The sequence below is a fragment of the Vanessa atalanta genome, chromosome 2 (genome assembly GCF_905147765.1).
Source record: "Vanessa atalanta chromosome 2, ilVanAtal1.2, whole genome shotgun sequence".
NCBI lineage: Eukaryota > Metazoa > Arthropoda > Insecta > Lepidoptera > Nymphalidae > Vanessa > Vanessa atalanta.
The window spans coordinates 14,149,904-14,170,818 of NC_061872.1; the positions used below are offsets into that span (position 1 = coordinate 14,149,904).

The following is a 20,915-nucleotide window of genomic DNA, read 5'->3' on the forward strand; positions in this document are numbered from 1 at the left end:
ACTAAACTCTATCAAGTATTATATAAGTTTAACAAATACTATAATATTCTGAAAACTTACTTACTTATATAATGTGCCGCCTTATTCTTCATGAATCATTTTAATATTGAAATAAATTAAAATATTAGAAATAGTCAGTAACTCGATATAGTAGTCCGATAAACGCCTATTTTTCTTCAAAGAAAATTTAAGCTTCCGCTGCGCGCAGCTAAATCTAAATATTCGTCCATGAATTTCTATCGAAACATTTGCTTTATCTAAAATTTGTGATATTAAGACAACTATAATATTTTAGGATTCATTAGAATTGGAATATTTCGATTGGAAGTTGCGAATTTCAAATGTTTGAATTATTTTCTTTCGTTAACGACATGAAAAATTAACCTAATTGGTATTTTTATAGTTTGTATGTGTGTGCTGTGTGAACAGTATGTTACGAGAAGTCATACAATCATCTTAAGTATAAACAGTACTAAGATAAATATGGCGACAAATCGCAGAAAAAGTAGCAAAAATGAATTAACAAACGGAGTCAAGTTATCCTAATCTAGCCGGCGCCAACTTGACCGGATAGGTGCATGCTATTTATATGACAAAAAAATACAAAACCAGCCTTCCTGTGCTAATCGTTGCCAATTACATATAAGTGCGTGTGTGTGAGTGTCGGTGTGTGCGCGTGCGCAGGCGCCGTAGCCTTGAATCCGTACATCGACTGCACTTGCCCGTGCTATCAGTTCGGAAACGCTGCGCGAGTTTAAAATTACGTTTTGAAATTTCTCTTTTAGATGCGTGCAACTTTTTCTGTAGTATTTAACAGCAAAATATGATACACAATTAAAGCAGTTTATGGTATGCCTGTTACTAGGCGAAGTTATTTCATAAGATAACTCTGAAGAACTTTTAATTATTCATAAATGGAATTTAAGTTTTTATTTTTTATCTCCAACAGCTTGCGTTTATTGCCCAACGTGTTTTAAATACACGTTTTATTTTATTCATTTACATTTTACAGTAATATATCAAGATGTTAGTATTTTGCCAATGTTGTACAAATAGTTACTTTTACTGTTCATTTGTTAATCTTTCATTTAATAATTCTAAACGTTTGATTGTTAAACTATTAAAAATGTTTGTGAAATTATCAGTAAAAAAAAATATTGAACAAAAATTTACAGTTCTACTCTCAATGTTTTTTTTCGATAAGGACGTTGGTCTGGTAAATAAATAATAAAAAAAAAACTAAATTATATTGATAATTATTTCGTCTCCGAAATCATTGTACAAGTTAGTAAAAAAATTCACAATCAAAACAAACAATAAAGATTATTTTCTTTAAAGAAAATTTATTATTATATAGTAATACGTTCGTGTCTAGGAATTTACTAAAAATGTTTTTCTAATAAGAATTCTTCAATACATTCTTGCTCCAAAATCTTATCAATAATTTTTAAATTCTTAGTATTTGTCTAATTGAAAGTGACCTTTACCAGAATCTAGTTATTATCTATAACTGTTTAACAATAGGTCGAGCGTAACAGCACAGACGAACTGTAAAATGTTAACATAGACAATGTAATTTCTTTTACAATGTAGACTTTAACCTTACAAGTATTATTAATATCAATAAATAGTTAATATACATCTTTTAAAAATATTTGTATAATATTTCTTGTATCTTCCTCCTACAATTCACAGCGATTATCCGAACGAACGAATCCCCAACATCGCTTTATGTCTTATTTTGTCTCATTCCCACCTATTGACATTCCTATATCTTTCTCTCTCGCTCGCGGATAAATTGGCGCGAAGGAAGCGAAAGATTGATGATCTAAGCGTCAGATCGATTCCGATCCTTAATGTTTATTTTTTTTTTTAATTTTGTTTTAACTTATTCTACCAAAGCTAAGTTCCGTTCTGTGGTGAGTTTTATTTAAATTAATTATAGAATTACATTTATAATTAACACGATAATGTTTGATATCAATTGAACTTGTTGAAGTAAATGAAAGGCAGATTCATTTCTAAATTAGAAACACACAATACTATTTACGTAAATAAACCGAGAAACCCTCGTCCCATATATTGGACATGCAAACAGTTGAACCACTTAAATTATGTTTAGAATATTTTATTGGGCTGCGATGTAGGAAAACTTTTTGATTTCGTACTTTTTGCGTCGCATCGATTTCAAGGTGAGGAGAGATACAGAGGATAGCGAAACTGGCTACACCACCTTCTCATGTAACCTAGTAGCACATTCTAATGGGAGCCATATCTTAACCAAACCAAACGAGCCAAACATAAAAAAAAATCTTTGCTATTGGGTATATTACATTATACCTAACCAATCATTTAAAAAGCTTATTTCGATAATCCGAATGAATATATTTCGTTTAAAATTGTTAAAATTACACACCACGATATGTTTTCTTGTCCATGTTTCAAATAATTATATCTTATTAATAAAAATATGTTTATTTTATCAAGAGATAATTAACACGGATATAATTTTTTCGAGTAATTCAGAATATCTCCTAAGATCATTCTGGGCTCTGTTACGTAAGCGGTAGCGGGTTCAATGCCCGATCCGTTTTGATAGCATTTGACCCGTGATGTATCCGATACAGATAATTATGGAGTCCATCTTAGATTCTTATAAGAACGAACTATACATTTGACATTGATGTTTAACTAGATCTTATTAGAGTTGCCATCTTCATAAATAAAGTAAAATAGCCTCAATGAGGTTGAATACTAGCAGAATATCATTCTATATATGCAGGTTTCCTAACGAGGTTTTCCTTTATTTAAATCGGTTAAGATTACGTGTACTATCCACTAAGCCATATTGAGTCTCGTAGGCAGTAACGATTGACTATATCCACACAAAGTCCCTTAATTCGAAATCTCAATTGAAACTTATTAAAATGACTCAAGTTATAACAGTAGAAATAAAAATACCTTAATCTTATTATGAATATAAGTTGTGTCGATCACTGACCATCGTGTGGCCCATTGACCCGAATATAATTTTATTCGACAGTCACTATCGTACTCACTTCTTTTCTCACATGAAATATGTTGATAATCGACTTACGATGTTATAATTCATAGTGTTGACTATCACTTGACTTATTTTACGATTGTGTTTTGAGTTTGTTCCTACATATAAGCTGTACTGATCTAACATGTAAATTGTCATGTTTTTGTAATTAAATCGTCTCACTGTCTGTCTCTCCATAACGCAACTAAATTCAAGTTATATGGATTTTAATTTGGTATAAAGTCACCGTGAACAAGTCAGTACCCAGGTATTGTACCAATAAATAAATTACTTATTGTAACGGCTGCTGATATTTATTAGGAATTGATATTATTTTTAAATCTAATAAACTGCTTTCAAGTATTGGCTCCTCGTTTCTAATGCTATGCCTCCCATAGTTTACAAATACAATTTCTATCGTTACCGTTACACGTTATCGTTTAACTTATTTATATTTCGATTTACTGTACAATGTTGTGTCTATTAATGAGTAGTCTCAAGAAATTATATAAATATTATATTGCAACAATATTTCATAGAACAGACAACGCTAAACATGGATCGTACAGAAGGTCAAGTGTATCGGGTCGATTCCTTGTTTACATTAAAACATCCACCGCTCCGCCTCCTCTCGTATTAACAATAAACGCCACATTCTATCTTCATATGCCACATAAAACTTTGACATTGCCTCTATTTACTGCGTACATACTGTTACTGAACACACCATATAACGACGACCTTTGAAAACTAGTACATCACATCGCATCGTTCCAACAACGTAAAAGAACTCGAGGGTAGAGCAGATCGTTTTACGCTGGTTTAGTCAGTGTGTCACGTGGTCGGCGCACGCGCAATTTTATTTGTAAAGTCGGTCAATGCCCCGGGCGTTAGATAAAAAAAAAACACAATTTGTTTACGTGGTTCGTTACGCAAATCGTGCTGTAGATACTCGCGTTCCGGTTTCTTATAATTATTTTATTATATTATATTTCTGTTAATATATGTTATGTGTGGTTTTTATCGCGTCGGTCGTGTGAATGTCTGTAGGTTCTTATACGCTACGTAATTTTGTTAGGTTTGCGTTAGGCCCGCCGTAACGTGCGTCCCTCCGATCATTGTTTTATCATTTATCGTAATACCATATTGCATAATACGAATAATGTATCCGGTAAAATCCGTGCCACTCGCAGATTCGTTGAGATGACTCACACTGGATGTAGGTCACCCAAGAAACATTTCTCTCGATGATACTACGGTGTATCATGAAACGTGAGATTTTATATCTAGCACTGAATATACTAGTATTTTCCTAACATACATTTTCTAAGTCTCAAATATGCGTAGTTAGATCAAAGCAACGGGTTTTGCATTATATATATTTAACAGACGGGTCTCAGTGAAAACCTGTCTGGCAACTCGGGAAATTAAGGAAAGCTCGCCGACGAAAGTGGAAAAAGCTCGACGCACACCAACGCAGCACACACTTACATCAACAACGATCGGGACGCAGCTGTGTGCGCACAGACGCACACATAAACCACGATACGAAAACGAAAGTGTCCGAGCGGCGCCGAACGTTGCCGAGGCGAGCTCACCGAGTCAGTGGAACTCGTCGACAAAACTGGGACATCAGTCCGCAATTCGACGCGAACGCCGGCGGACGCGGCGCGCGGTTTCAACACAACACATTACGCTATATGACATAACTGGAAACGCTTGTGATTATGGTGTCTGTGTGAATAATTAATCATGATGGCTGTGGAGGGCCGTCCGGCAAGTGCTGGACCTGACACGCGCCGATCACCGGTAGCGGATCGTAGAGCAATGAGCGCGGATTCTGAACCACGCACCCTTGCCGCCCGCAAGGCTTACCCTGAACCCTCACCCGAGGAAGATGCTGATGCACCTCTAGATTTGACAGTTCATACGCGCAAAGAAATTACTGTACGGGACTTCGCCCGTCACTCATTCGCGGATCCCTCTGACTATGTCAGAGCACAGGCTATCCTGAGACAATCCCGAGACTACCTGGCCGCCGGCCGGGACTCGGGCACAGAATCGGATGACTCCGCAGGCAGGCTCAGCCCTGGCGAGGATCCCATTTCCGGCAAAGCCTACAAGAAGTCTCTCATGAAAAGATACAGTAAGTTCTAACTTTTTGTCCGAAGCGTCACGCAGCTAACGCCGGCGTATCTGTCGACGAGTGTTTCAGCCGGCGTTTGTAATTATTTAACTCTCAGCTTATTTACGAGTGAAAAAAGGTGTGTCTGGATTGACGTGAGCCGTTCTTAACGGTGAACAGATCCGCAATGGAATGTTACAATAACTTATTTATTTCTCGAAAGCAAGACATTCTAAATAGCACGCGACCCGATTGCGTCGGTTGATTTTCCGCATTCTTTGAAAAAAATCGTGTCATCTCGCCTAAACTACGAGCGTACGTGGGTACTAACGCACCTTACTGCATGTAATGACGATTATAATATATCATACAAAATACGTACTTGATACTGCGGGAATATTATTTACATTGAACACTCTGTAATAATATTTTTTAGAACGAGTTTTTTATCTTTATTTACGCACACGCTTATGTGATGTCGCTGTTACAAATACGAGTAATGCAACTAAGTATTACTTGCATTAAACAAATAATAAAAACCTGTAAAAGCGTCTACGCGCGTAGCGACGCTACGCCTGCTACGTACAGCTACATCTCTGAAAATATCGCCTAGATTATCCTAAAACCATACTTTATATTCTATAAGCAATATATTATGTGAATATATTTTTATTTATTTATTTCTTTGGAAATTATACAGTGATATTAATAACCATCGATTCCCAGCACTATTGCTTGAAATGACAAACGCATAAGTAATAGTCAGACAGTATTAAATATTATTCAACGCAAATAAAGTCAAAGAATTACAAAAACATAATTAAAAATTAAACATAAATTGAATCAAAATTTATGTTGAATTTTTATGCTCTCCTATAAATATTTCGCTAGACAGATTTTACAACGATTTACATCTATAACATTATTACAATATATATTAACGTGGGTCTTCAAATCAATTAAACATCAATAACTAATTTCGAGGCGACGGACTGCTTTTTTGTACATCTATTGATGCATACGTGGTATTAAGACCAATCAATTATTATTCGGTAAACTCAACACCAGTTGTCATCATCGTTACTGTGTCAAAACCATTTTACAACTTGCAACTTAATCTTGATGACCGAATGATGGACCATTGGAATGACGGAATAGTTATTTCATATGTATAAAATATTAAGAAAAGTTTTTACTATATAAACATACATATTATCGTATATTTTTTATTAATTGGGAAAATACCGCATAAAAAAGTTTATGAATTGAAGGAAAATTACACGGAATTGAACGCAATATTCAGTTGATTCTAAGTATATAAGGATACGAGCCGGGTACACTTGTAATCATAAGTGTATTCAACTGTTACTTATAATTTATAAAGAATACTTTAAGTTTTATTTATGTTATATGTTTCCTTAAAAGATTTGTATGACACAAAACAATTTTTACGTTACGTATAAGGAAAGTAAAAAAAATTTAGCAATATAAATTTATTAATATCTGTTCTTATTTTTATTACACTTTTTTTTCGTTAAATAATTCGTATTACTTCGAATATATAATAATTAATTATTAATAAGTTATAAAATCCATTAAAATCACAACAGCATTTTACTTTGATTCATATTACTACCGATTTAAACTGACGACGTATTTCTCGTTACTTTTTATTACAAAAGTTATTAGTTTTGTTTATATTTATAAAATCCTTACTGAACTTATTTAATCCCTATATACCTCACAATATTATCATATTAGCTTAATAGAAACTGGAGATATTTTCGAGTAGTACTCTCCTGTAGCCGTAATCAAAAATATCAGATATCCGAGATAAATATAATGTCTATTTCCGAAACTATAAAAGATCCATGCGTATCATCCAAAGCCAAGATTAAAATATCGTCTCCCAACGAGCAACATGTAAACCAAATAACACATTATACAATTCAATTTCGAGCACAATATCTACACATATATCGGAGTATGTGTGCACACAATGCAGTATTGTCCGAGAGAATACCGCGGATGCTGCGAGCTCAATCAAGACATGTTGACAATGGTCGAAAAATTCTATTACATTACACCAGCTTCATGCACACACGGGTTTTACAATTGTAAATTATTGCCATTTAACAAAATATATGTTGAATCAAGGGTAGGCGTTTTTATATCTATTAATATATCAGACACATAGACTGACGTTACTGCAAGAAATATTTACCATCCCATTCATCGCTAATGTTAAGTCCCTTGTGCCTGTAGTTACACTGGCTCACTCACCCTTCAAACTGGAATGTAATACCAAGTATTGCTGTTTGGCGGTCAAAAATCAAAGCCCTACCACCAAGTCAACTAACTTTAAAATCATGTCGTTGTTCACATCCAGGATGTCCATTGTATCTGCACTCTATTGATGATTCATTAAATAGCAAATAAATGTATAAAATAAATTTTATATACAACTAACTAATGTTCGGGTTTTATAATTTCAACGAATCGTACGTTATATTCGTTCGTCTAAAATCGATTCAATTTGTCTTTCAAAAATGCAATACGTTCAATTAACAAATTCTGTTTAAATAACAAAATATTTGAATAATCTAATTCGGCATATTGTTGAATGCATTGAATGTATATTTTGCGTTTCGAAAGTTTCCGCCTAAGAAGTAGGTATATGCGTCGCCCTAACATACATACAGGTCACTGACATAATGCGGAAAATATATAAATGTTAACTGTCAAACTATCTGTGTCAACACGTGAGTTTACCTGATAATAAAATTATTTGATTTTATTTGCAAATACAAAAACATAAAAAAATTAAATATCATAAACATATTAAATTTGAAATTATATAATGGTAAAAATTAGAAAAGAAAATTTTCACTTTTGTTAATAAAACTATCATATAACGATAAAACTATGTATGAATGAATTTTAACATTAAAGATAAATATTATTTAACACAATTTTTAATGACAGATAATATTCAAAACCTTTTAAAGGTTGCTAGTAATTTCTAAAAATCAGAACATCTTAATGTAAACTTTTTTTTTTCTTATAATTTGGCTGTTGGTACTGCTGCTTCAGCCAGTACAATAATTCCGCGAATTGAAATTAATTATTATGTAAAAACTTATTTGTAATATTGTATACAATTTTGATAATTACTTAGTTATAATTATCATTATCTAAATATTTACTAAAATGTTAATTATAAATTGCTGAATCGGAAAGTAATGGTATATAATAGTATCAATTCAGATTTTTTTTTATCGATAAAATAAAAATGCACTGTATTATTCTGCCAATCATTTTACAAAAAAAAACATTTATTATAACCAGTACTTATATAAATATATGAATTTATTTATCAATTGATAAGATTCATTCGCAATTGGTCGTTTTATAATAAACACTAATACTATAAGGAAGGAAAACTATTGACTGCGCATTTGGTATCGACTTGGGAAATGCAATTATATACGACATGCATTTTAATCTATGTTTAACGAAGACATATACACGTATGCTATACTTTTATATACATATATCGCCATTAACTATGAATTATGTATGAGCAAAATATCTATTACTGAGTCATATTTATAAATTGTAATTATGTAACTTGTACCGAATTTGTTAAAAATATTTTTAAATTCGTTTTTTCTTATCATCAATAAAATTCAAAATGGCGGACACTGTATTTCATAACATTTCATTACGCGATGGGCGCTATAGAATTTATGCAAAACTTAATTTTTCAAAATTCTATGTTCCTAACAGAAAAATAGAACATGATATATATAACGATGTATGTGAGTCCGTATGTTGCCCTCGACGGTTACGTAAAAGGGTAATAAATGCAAATATATGTTTATATATAGTTCTGGTTTGAATATAGTTATTGAAAACAAAACAAAATTGTTTAATCATTATTATAGAGGCGATGTCAGCGAAACTACGTATAATGCTGCATCATCGCGGATTCGCGGTATTGCAAGTTCGATGCCCCGGTCACTTCCGAGTATGGACAGTTGACGAGCGACGTTGATTGAACACGATTTGTTTCATATATCGAATTACATTTACACTCTCAATTAATATTCAATTTATTTTTTTAGAGATTTCGTTCAATTTCTATTGTTTATGGTCGAGGTTAATTTTTAACCGAATATGAAATCGTTTGTGTCGTAATTAAAACAGTGATATTTCAATGTTACTACTTTAATGAAGCAAGATAACTATAATTTACATCTTTAAATGAAGTGGGTCATATCTACCTGTACACGAACAAAAAAAAAATGATCAACTTTCCCATGCGTATCAAAGAATACAGGAAATCTGCGCCCGCGCAGCTGCCAATACCTAATGGCTATCAAATCCCTTCGATACCTGTGGTCGGAAGTGAAAGGCTTAAAAAAATATTGTGTCAGGAGGATAACGACATGACATCGGTTCCGCATAAAATAAAATGGTCACTTTTCATGTACTTTCCTCTTTGAATCTCTCCTGAAACATCACTCTACTTCTCCATCGTTTTCTTTTTTGCATTAAAAAAATGTTGATATAATTATTGAAAAGGATATTTTTTCATTTTGTATTCGATTCGTTTCCTTACGGATCCCTGACGCATCTTAATATTTAACACGTGAAGGACAGACGGATGGGAGCGCGTAAACAATGCAATTTAACGACGTATTTTGATTAAACTATCTATTAACCATATACAGCACGTTTCGAGCTCATGTCCCGGTGGAAACACTTAAAAACCAGTTTTGGAAGCGACTCATGAACTATAAATTACCTTACGGACAGTGTCGTATATTTAAATTGGAATTCACGTTTTATTGAAATATTAAATACCGACTTTATTTACAACGACATCTTGTAATAGGTTCCCAAATTATAAACAGAGCCCAGGAGGCGTAGTGGTTAGGATACGTCAGTCTTAACTACAGACAACGGGTTCGAATCAAGGCAAGCACCAATAAGTATTAAAAAAATATTGTATCTACCAATAGGCGTATCCACCATCGGCGTTATGCATTCTTAAGATGTTAATAGGCATTAGCCCAGCATAATTTAAAACATTTAAGTTCAAAAATCAACGGTGTCTGTAATCATGACTTGTTGACGATAGTAAGCTAAAATTGAAGTCAATGAGATGACGACATATTAGGAATTAGTATAAAGAATCGCCTGAAGTTAAAGGGCTTCTTAGGACAGTCAAAATCTCAATGTCCAAAGTCGCGCGCGTAGTTCGGGCGTTGGTCATGACAATAAATAAGTTACCCGGAGTCTACCGACAAAGGTCGATGTTCTCAGAAATATTTGCATAAATTATTTTTGAGCGTCAATTACTAGCTGATAGTCCGCCGATACCTACTGAGGGTCAGATGCTCGGAATACTGTCATTCGCAGAAGTGCCACGTGCATAGTTTCAACAAAAATGTTCTCAAACTATATTTTGCTATTTGTTTAATGTGTGGAAATTATAAGTACACATACATTATAAACATAAACAATTGTATAACTTGGTTTGCGATAACCACATCAGTTTTAAATCTACTTACAATCATTGGATTTCAATAATTATAGCTTACTAATGTACGCGATTCATATTAATTCCCTCTGTTATATATTTCTGGAAACGTTTCCTGATCCATACGATCAAATAATTCTATATCTATAATATAATTTAATTAAAAAAGTATTGATAACACTTCCATTATATAAACTTCTATGAACGAAACAACAGAACCTGTTCGAAGAAATTTAAACAGATGAAAAAACTGAATTATATTAATTCCTTCCACATTTGAAAACAATAAAATCATGATTTGTATTGATCGAAAATAAACTCTATGAAATTTCGTTTAGGTTTAGAATCTATTACACCCAAAGTTATATACAACATTTTGACAAAACTAAATAATAGAATGCTTAGCAGGGTTGTGGAAGGGTTGTCCTTTTTTAAGAAGCTTCCTGGAATATTTTCGTCTCTTTCTGTCGTGAATAAATAACAACAATAAGAACGAGAGACACAACAACATACTCAGACGGTTTTTTAGTATGCATTTTCAGTATTCAAATGACGTCGGCGCATCCGTTTTTAGTTTTTTTTTTTTTTTAAATAAATAAACTAACCTACGACAATGCCAATTGATAATCTATGTATAAACTGTTTTACAACTTCCTCGCCGAACAATGCTTGGGAAAAACGAGTCGAAATTAAATATATTATTCTTACCCAATAGACAACTGTTTGTTAGTATGACACATCTGTCCTTACAAACACAGACGCTCAAATTAAATCTAAAATATTTAATCAGTTTCTCAAAGTTAGTAATAAAATTGCAAAAGCAGCTTAAATCAAATTCCCTTCCAGTGATTATGTAAGGCTATTAAGAATCATACAAGCATATGCAAAAATTATCTTAATTAATTTGCATGCAACGCCTACATAATCTTTATAACACAGTAACATATAATTAAGAACGTGCAACGCTCTAGAGTGCGAATCTTGCGCGCGCGCAGTTTGGCCGACCTTCAACCGTGGAACAAGGCTCTACGGTTTCACAACACTAGTAGCCGACCTGTTGAATTGAGGCCCCGCACTATTTGGTAACACACTTCTTAATAAAAGGCATGAAAAAAATGTTGGCAGTATTATTGTATTCTCGATAAATATCTTGCGAAATAAATTCCTATTTAGATATAAAATAATCTTACATCGATAAATTATCAAAATTAAAATAAACTGAATTATCGTCTAATTATAAAAAAGTAAATATATTAGAGTAACTTTAAAAACTATATATTAATAGCATATCGCAACGCATTTCGATAAACATATCATGAATTAGCCAATATTAAACGGTATATGTCGTAAAAATCATACACATGATAATACCTAAGAGATAAAATATGGTTGCACTTCTCAAATATTATTTTAAACCACTTCAAACTTTTTACGTCACTCTAAACATGTGAAACGCTGATATTCCCTAAAATGGTAATAAGGTCATACCGTTTTTGTAAGCAAAAACTGTTTCCGTAACCATATACCGCTCACCTTGCTCAGTTCATCTGTCATAGAAAAAAATACTTAACCCAATTTCAAAAACGTGCGTTATAAAAAACCTACCTGCATAGTAGCGGGTGTACACCCTCGACACAAAAAAGACCTAACTGTTAAAAAGAAAAAAAAAAAGATTCGGCGGCATATTTTCGCGGTTTTTTATTACCTATTTACAATTTAATAGTCGTTCCTTATTTCGCAACGGTACCTCAGCTTTTGTCTATGCTTTGCAGATGTTTTTTGCAATACCAGATATATTTTTTATGGTATTGCAAATTGTATGTTCTCGCTGTTTGGGTATTCTTGCCTGATTTTTAAACAAACAAACATTGTAACATTTGCCATTTTTAAAAGAATTTCACGCATACTTTCTATTAAAACTAAAGACACAATATTGTGTAATATTGTGTACTAAAATAAATAAAAAATTATAAACATGTATTAAGTAGATTATTAAAAGGTGAGGATTCAATAATATAACGTCTAGTCTACAAATGCGTCATTAAGACGGTAATAATGCTATCTGTGATATCATCAGAGTTTCCTGCCACTCACACTAACACACACATTTTCCTCTTCACCAACTCATTGTGTACAATACATACCGATAAAAAGTCTAATAAATGTTAGTTATCTAAAAAATACTTCTAAAATTTGACAAAAAAAATCGAAGCCAAGCTATTTTATAAACACTTATGCATTTATTTAAACTATACTTCTTTCTGGTCGGAGAATATCAAAATTAGATACGACATATAATGTTAAATATACATTATATACTCCAAATGAAGAGTCCACTAATGATAAATAAATCGTTTAGTAAAGTGGTTTGCTTAGTAGCTCAGGCTTTTCTTATTTTGACAAATTAGCTTTATATTTTGAAAACATAACTAAATAGCTACTTAACACAACTAATACAATTGTTAAATCACTTTTATTGTCAGGTTAACATCTTATTATTTGTAAATACATTACAAGAACTTCGTTCTCCACCTTCTATGAACTTAGCGTTACCTAAAACTATACTAACTGAAAGAACGTGTCTACCTCTAGGCGCGGTGTTTTAACTTTTTTCCGTACCCTAAGTAACTCGAAGACTTATTGCTTATTCTACACAAAACACTGGCGTAAAGGTCAATTCGGGCTTTCCAGACGTTTCTAAAAGACATCGACTCAATCGATTTTCGCCTTTATTTATTCAATGATATTATTTCTAGATTTCTTTGTAAGCGTAACCTCTTTTGTCGAAGGGAATCATTTAGTACCTACATGCTTCAGAACATTATAAAAGGTATAAACTAATTCTGTTTCAAATTTTTATTCCATATTTAAAATTTAGAGAATGTACAAATTAGATCGTGTATGTGTTGATTAGATATAAAAACTCTTCATATTATACAGCGGTGTGTAAAAACTTAAATTGCGCGATTCAGTTTAATGAATGTAGGTGTTGACGAACCGCGGAACAAAAGTTCGAAAGGATTTAGTAACGTATGGTAGGCGTTCTCAAGGTTCCGCTTAACCATAATGAACCTTATTTCGTTATGCATACGGATGATATTAAACATAGAACAGTATTACGACATACGGATATTAAGTAAGCGATGTTGAAAAACGCCGGCTCAAAAGTAAGTACGGTGAATTCTGAAAACCTTTACGAGTACACATGCAACATTTATACTCTTTCTTATTACAGATCTTTTGTAATCATTTAATATTAATTAAGATATGCCTATTTATAATATAACACTTCAGCCAGCAGCGTCGCCCGAGTGTGCGGGGGGAGGGGGTTTGTAGGTAGCCAACATACGTCAGGATGTAAACTAACACGGTTCAAAATTTTATCCCGATTCGACCAGGCGTTTTTGCGCTATTAAGTAAAAAATATGTATACTTTCACATATCTAACATTAATAGCTGTCCTAAATACGAAGTATGTAGCTTTAAGGTAACATATCATTACATATACATATAAAATAAAGCAATAATTGAATTCAACCCTGAACAGCACACGTGTTTATATCTTATGCCAAAGATTTATTACTTTGATTAATATAAAACTAAACACGATATAGGTAATGTTCTATAAATTAAATATTTTTCCATATATTCATGGCTGACGATTAAAATAATACGGTTAACGAGTCCATTTCCGGCATCAATATCATTAGATATTGGAGTAATATCCGGTCTTAATGCTATTACGCTAAGTTGAAAAAAAAAATGAACTTGATGATAAAATTTAAATCAACCATTTTTAGAAAATCTTAATTGTTAATAACATTACAATATTTCAACTCGATAGTCGCAAGTCTTACCCTGACTTGTTTGAGGAATATGTTCTTACATAACACAAACGTTTATCTTTCAAACGAAACGAAATTATTTCGTTTAACTAAAAAGGAGTAAAATTGCTAAAACTTGTTGTAAAGCACGTTCGCCGAATGTACTGTACTTTTACCGGATACTACGAAATACCGCAGCAGAGTTGCGCACGCGCAGAACAAACAAACAAACAGAGATACTGCAAACAATATTGTTACCAGCGCTTCCTTTGCCTGTTTTGACACAACAATACTCATATTATTGTTATATCGGCTTCCTTCATCTCTTAACCAACATCCGGTATCTTGATGCAGCTTCATTTAACTACTCACTCAATCCAAAGGAAATAAAACATTCCAAATTTAAAATAAAGCATTTAGAATACATTTGATAATATATTATTATTTTTAAATTAAAATCTACCAACGTCTTAAAGGACAGCACACACACGGTTACGCGTAGTGTTGGTTAATAAAAACCGGTATTTATCGTAACACAGAATTAAAGTCATTGTCTAGATATTACGCAATGACGTTTCGCATGTACACATAAACAGGAAAACATACGAGCTTTAAGCAACGCCTTGGACCCCATTCATATATCCCAACCACAGATAAATTTTGCACGTCATCACCACATGTCAATGAGGTCATACAATATAAGTAGTCAAGGGAAGCGTCTCGACTATTCATCACGGATTATATCAAATTTTTAAAATTATTAAGCAATATTATCGTTTGAATAGTTCCTATAATTTAAATACAGACAATAAACTGTTTACTTGCAAATTATAACAATAAAATAAGGATATTTGTGATGCCAATTTCAATTATGACTTTTTGAATATATTTTTTGTATCGTTACGTTCATCGGATATCGTGACCGAATCCAGCGCCCACTTGTTGTGAGATTGGCTAACGTTTCCGCCTTACATTCCTTACCGGTTTATTGCGGTTTACACTGGAACAATCTTACAGAAATACACCTTATAAACGATAAAGTCGTTATGAAATATCAAAAAATCGAACGGACATTTAAATCCAGAAAAAAAACTGTTTGAAATGTTAAAAACTAAATGCCACAAAGTCTGATGTTACGACACGTTCTAATTTCATCAATAAAGATAACTATTTCGTAAATAAATCCCTGAAAAATATTTCCACTGGCCATTCAATCGAAAGCAGGACAACCTGCAGATAACAAAAGTAATTTATATGTAAACAACTTTTGTTATAAGCTGCAACTACAAACGGCTTTAAAATGCTTCAGTATAATCATATTGAGTCATATTTCATTCTACAAATGACGTCAAGTATGCTTTAAAGATACAGATTTTTGAGGATCATTTAAATTAAAAAAAATAATTTAGGTTTATACGTTTTGCATTGAAAACTTGAATTAAATATAATTAATCATACATCAAGTATGAAACGTAAACACAGAATCATATTGTGTTACTGACACGCATGGATCTATTTAACTATAGTTACGCGTAGCTAGTTTAGAGCTAACATCTATCTGTTTACGGTCGCGGGAGGGGAACCAGGTCAAGGGAGCCGCGATGCACCGTTCGCGCGAAATCTCACTTTCGCGCGCTGCACCAAACATGGCCGACCATAGTGACGCGCAACTTCGTTCTCGTTGACACTTTTTGCGTTTTTTTCCGGTTTTCTCCTTTATTACAATTAATCATATAAATAGTGGTCTTCGTTATTTGCTTAGGGAAAACATTGACAAAAAAGTTTTTTTTTATTCTGTGTTGCAACTATTACACGTGTACGGAATTCGACAATAACAAACAAATATATCTGAAGCAGCTATATCCTTGTCCCTATTTCTTGTTTCCTACGAGTATCGTATCGCGATAACTTATCTGCTAGTAGCTTATCAACTGTAATGCAATATGCGATAAACACGTAAGATTTGGTTATGAATAAAATTACGCGAGTAGTCTCCGTATTTTACGTCATAATTCGACACGTTGACCGGTTACATTTATTAATGCGTAAAATGTATACCGACATAAAATGTGCTAAACTAACAACTTTAATAGAATATGTAATCAAAGTAATTGGTTATTTACAGAGGAGTACAAGCAAACGATTATTAAAAATAAAGTATTCAAATATTTACTTTGATATGAAAATATACTATATACAAATTACATAATTATTATTAGTTAAATAAAAGTTGCCGCTCAAAATAACTGTCATGACCTATTTTATTTAGTAAATATTTTTGTTTTTTTCTGCTCGTGACAAATACAAACTGCCTGGTCTAATCAGCCAGTGACAAAAAATTTAATGTTTATGATACGACAAACCATTTTTAAAAGCCGTAAGATTGAATAACTCTTTCTGAGACCGTAATAAAGATTACAATGGCTTGAAAATAGTTGGTTTAGCTCGAAATGTTCGGTCGACCATGAGTAGCATTAGCGCCTGACCGAGGCTGCACGTAGGCTGCCGACCCGCTGTTCTATTCCAAGGTGAAAAAAAATAATGCAACCGAACGAAACCGAGCTTTTAGGACATGACTAATAGACAATAGGTTGCAAAACTTCGAATCGCTGGCATGTTAAATATCGCAGGCTCCTCGAGACGTCGCCATGTTGAATTTCCCTTTTTTTGTAATGTCTGTCTTATTTATATTTCTTATTTCTGGTAGAATATTTGAAAACAAATTTGAAATCCTAAACAATAAAATAACTGATATCCTTTAATGCTTAATAATTGATATCTAAATATAGTAAATATGTACAATTTCCTTTGTTTACATAACAACTAATCTCATAAATAATAAATGATTGTTTTAATATCCACCCGGACGTAGCAACACTAGCGGGAGTGGGAGACGCATCGCCCTTCGCCGCTGACCCAGTTAGGCTGCGCACGCGCATGATAGCCCGGTAGCAGATCTATTTCAATGCGGTTGTACTACGGTTACTTTATCTATAGGACTTTCCATCTTTTTAACCGGAAAAATAATTTAAAAATATATTAAAGAAATGTAATTTCTAATTTAAAAAAAATTGGGCCACAAATCATAGATTCCACGCAATGCTCATTTGATTGGCAAATAATTTTGTAACCTATCCGATACTTATTTGGTGTGTACACGCGAAGTGACCGGATAAACAATGTTTTGACAGCGGCCTTTCCACCAGTGAGTCACGGGTTGCGTAACCAGCGCCTCTTATTTGCATACACAAACGGATTTTCGATAAGCTAACGACTCATTAAGTGACCTTTTTTAATTAACACTTAAATAAAATAAAGACACGACGTTATATCTTTATACAATTATAATTATAAAACGTTGAATGAGTTGCCTACTTGCATACATTATATTCAATTCGAACGGAAACGCAACAAGTATCTAGCCTGGCATTCGCGCGGCGTGCAGTTATTAATGTAAGATAAACATGTTATCAACGTAATCGCAACGGTTTCCATTTCGCAGCACGACTTTCTTTCGTTTCCCGCGCGGGGAAAGTGCCCGCGCTTTTCCGACGCCATCTTTGATCGTTCTCCCTGCCCGATCTTGTCAAGTTATTTTTAATACATTCTGTGATTTTTTTATTGCTTTTACAGTGTCTCGAGGATAAATAAAAAGATAATCTTTTAATCATTATTTAGTAATGTAATAATTTTGATTGAGTTAATCATATTTTCGCATTATATTCTTTGATACATCGAACCACGCAGGTGCTCGTTTATTTTGAGCGCGGAAACATTCGGAATGCTTCACGATGTATTATTTTTAAAGCGTCTAAATGACCAGCTTTATTTACATGTAAACAACACCAGACAGTCGTGAAGGTGACCAGAGGATTTACAAATTGACGCAAACATTGCACTGCCAAAAATTAAAAAAAAAAACGTTTAAATACTTCTTCATATTGTATGAGAGACATTTTGATCATCTTTAATCTATAACATATATGCTATATCCTTAAGAAAAAAACCGATAATGAACGATATTATATTCAATCATTGTTCGTTCTACTTGATATGGATACCTATATAATTGTGACGTTCTATAACCAGAGTTTTAAGACCTTTCAATTCATACAAATCATAAGAAACGGAGGTCCAGCAAGTGGCCGTCGCTATTTGAAATAGCAGAAGCTTCCCGGATGTAAGACTTTGACGTCAGCCATCTCGTAAGATTTCCCGAATCAGATTAATGTTCTCAAATGAATCTTATAAGTAACAATATAAAGTTCTAATTCCATTGTTACATTTATACATATCGACTTCCTTTAACTGTTTGTTATTACAAGTGCGATTTGCTCTATTGACAATCTCGAGGTTTTTAATATTATTTATTGATACAGCTAGAACAAGAATCTCTCTTAACAGAAATCATCCACGCATGAGAACTATTCCTATACTGTCTGTCACCCGTTGTTCGTATACTAAAATATACAAGATTGATTTCATAAATAATGGTAACTGTAGTTTTAGTGTGTTGTTTGTTGGTATAAAATAAAACAAACCAAATATATAAACGAGAATAGAAACATTATCTTCTATAAAATGGTAAAAGTGTAATTGAGATCAGTTGTTAATATTGTATGGTAACAAAAATGCTACCGTGAGCTGACGTCATACGCCATAAAGCCACCAGCCGAATACTTCCTCGACCACCGTGGCCGCGGTCACATTGAAAACAGGTCCAAACTGCGTTCTCAAACTATATATATTTTGTTCGCGATGTTTTAAATTGCTTAATCGATACAAAGAGACAAAATAAATGAAATCATCATTTTAATAAATTAGATTGCGAAAATAAAAAATCCTGTTTACGGAATCGTAGGTACGTATACTGGAAACATACAAACAGGTAAACGGCTGAGCCGTATGCGATATATGTAGCTTCTACTATGCAATATAGCTGTAGTATCATCTACATAGCATTATATTTTTGTTAAGCACACTATATTATTAGTAAGTAGACTGTTTTTTCGGGTTGATGCGCTTGCGCACCGACGTCGTAAAAATTGCTAATCCACGTTGAAGAAGTTATTTACAAAACATTAATCCCGTCGTCTTGATTATTTCCTTCTGTCGGTGAAAATAAGTCGCTGGCATGTCTTTGTGTCCATTTCAAAATAACTGGCTGAGATTTAAAGAGATACTTTACACAATAACTTAGATTTATAAAGTACTTAATTGTTTAAGAAAATATCATGTAAAAGAAAAATCGAAATATAATTGGGATGGCAACTGTGTCTGTTTTATCGTCTCAGTGATTAAATAGTTTTCTTTCTAAATATATTCGAAAAAAAAAAAACAGTTTTTTTAAGGTCAAAGCATATATGTATTTCTAATAATCTGTGAAAACCAAAATTTTAACAAAAATATCTGTTTTATCCGTGAAATAAGCAAAACGTGAAATAAATTATACATATGTACATTATTATTTTAAATTCGTAGTGACATCGCTTAAAATAATATTTTATACAGAGTAGTTTGAATTAACTTGATAAAACATACCTATGTTACAGTTAATTTCACTGCTAATTCAACCCAACAGAATCCACCCTCATCTAAAAAAACCCTTCAAAGTAATAAAACCGTTCCTCGTAAATGGTAGCAACGCGAACATTGAACTGCATAAACCACTATTATTTTACTAGCTGAAATATTATACCTGCACCGCTATTGGTCCCCTCGAGTGCATTCACCTCCTCCCCGGGGGCCAGGGAGGACTCGCCCGCATGACTTATGCAAGTTAGTTAATATTTTAGCAGAACAGGAAAGTAAAAGTAGGGGGGGTTCAGGATTACAGAATGTCTAGGTAACCTCCATGCGCCCGCCTTTGACGGAGCCTGCGGTGAGATTAATTTACGTGCCAACGTTATCTCCTACGTTGTTAGGGCGGCGAAGTCGAACAGCTTTTGTACTCAGTTTCACTTGTTTGTTGTAAAAATACTTGCTATGAGGGTTCACATAAGAAACTTCAATGAATGTATATGAAGTAAAGTCTCTAAATATATTAATTATGATAACTGATGATATGTGTACAAGCTTGTATGATAAAATGATTCAGGCGTATTAGTTTATATTCATCAATTGCATAGTCGAACAAGTTCTAACGTGACTTATATAATTAATTTATCTAAAACAGAATATTAAAAAGACAGAATCTATTCTCTTTGTGATAACAGTATTATTCTCGTAAAAAGGCTTGTTTCGAGCGATTTAAGCGCAACAATATTTTCGTTTTCCATATCTATATAAAATGAGTAAAAACGTAAAGAATTTGAATAAAAACACAATTCGTATTCAAAATGATTGAATAACTTTCACATAAAACGCTGACATTGC

The 20,915-nt window shown here is 33.0% G+C and overlaps 1 protein-coding gene across 3 annotated transcripts in view; it reads left to right on the forward strand.

Annotated features, from left to right (window-relative positions):
* The window catches only part of LOC125075835 (ecdysone-induced protein 74EF), a 150,649-nt gene that overhangs the window by 96,668 nt on the left and 33,066 nt on the right, over positions 1 to 20,915 (forward strand). Inside the window, exon 1 of one of the 3 annotated variants that reach the window (XM_047687651.1) lies at positions 4,684 to 5,189. The exons of the other annotated variants lie outside the window; for them this stretch is intronic. Within the exon in view, the coding sequence (XP_047543607.1) occupies positions 4,796 to 5,189 (394 nt within the window). The 5' untranslated portion in view covers positions 4,684 to 4,795. Of the gene's footprint in view, positions 1 to 4,683; positions 5,190 to 20,915 lie in introns of those variants that run through there. 3 annotated transcript variants of the gene reach the window in all.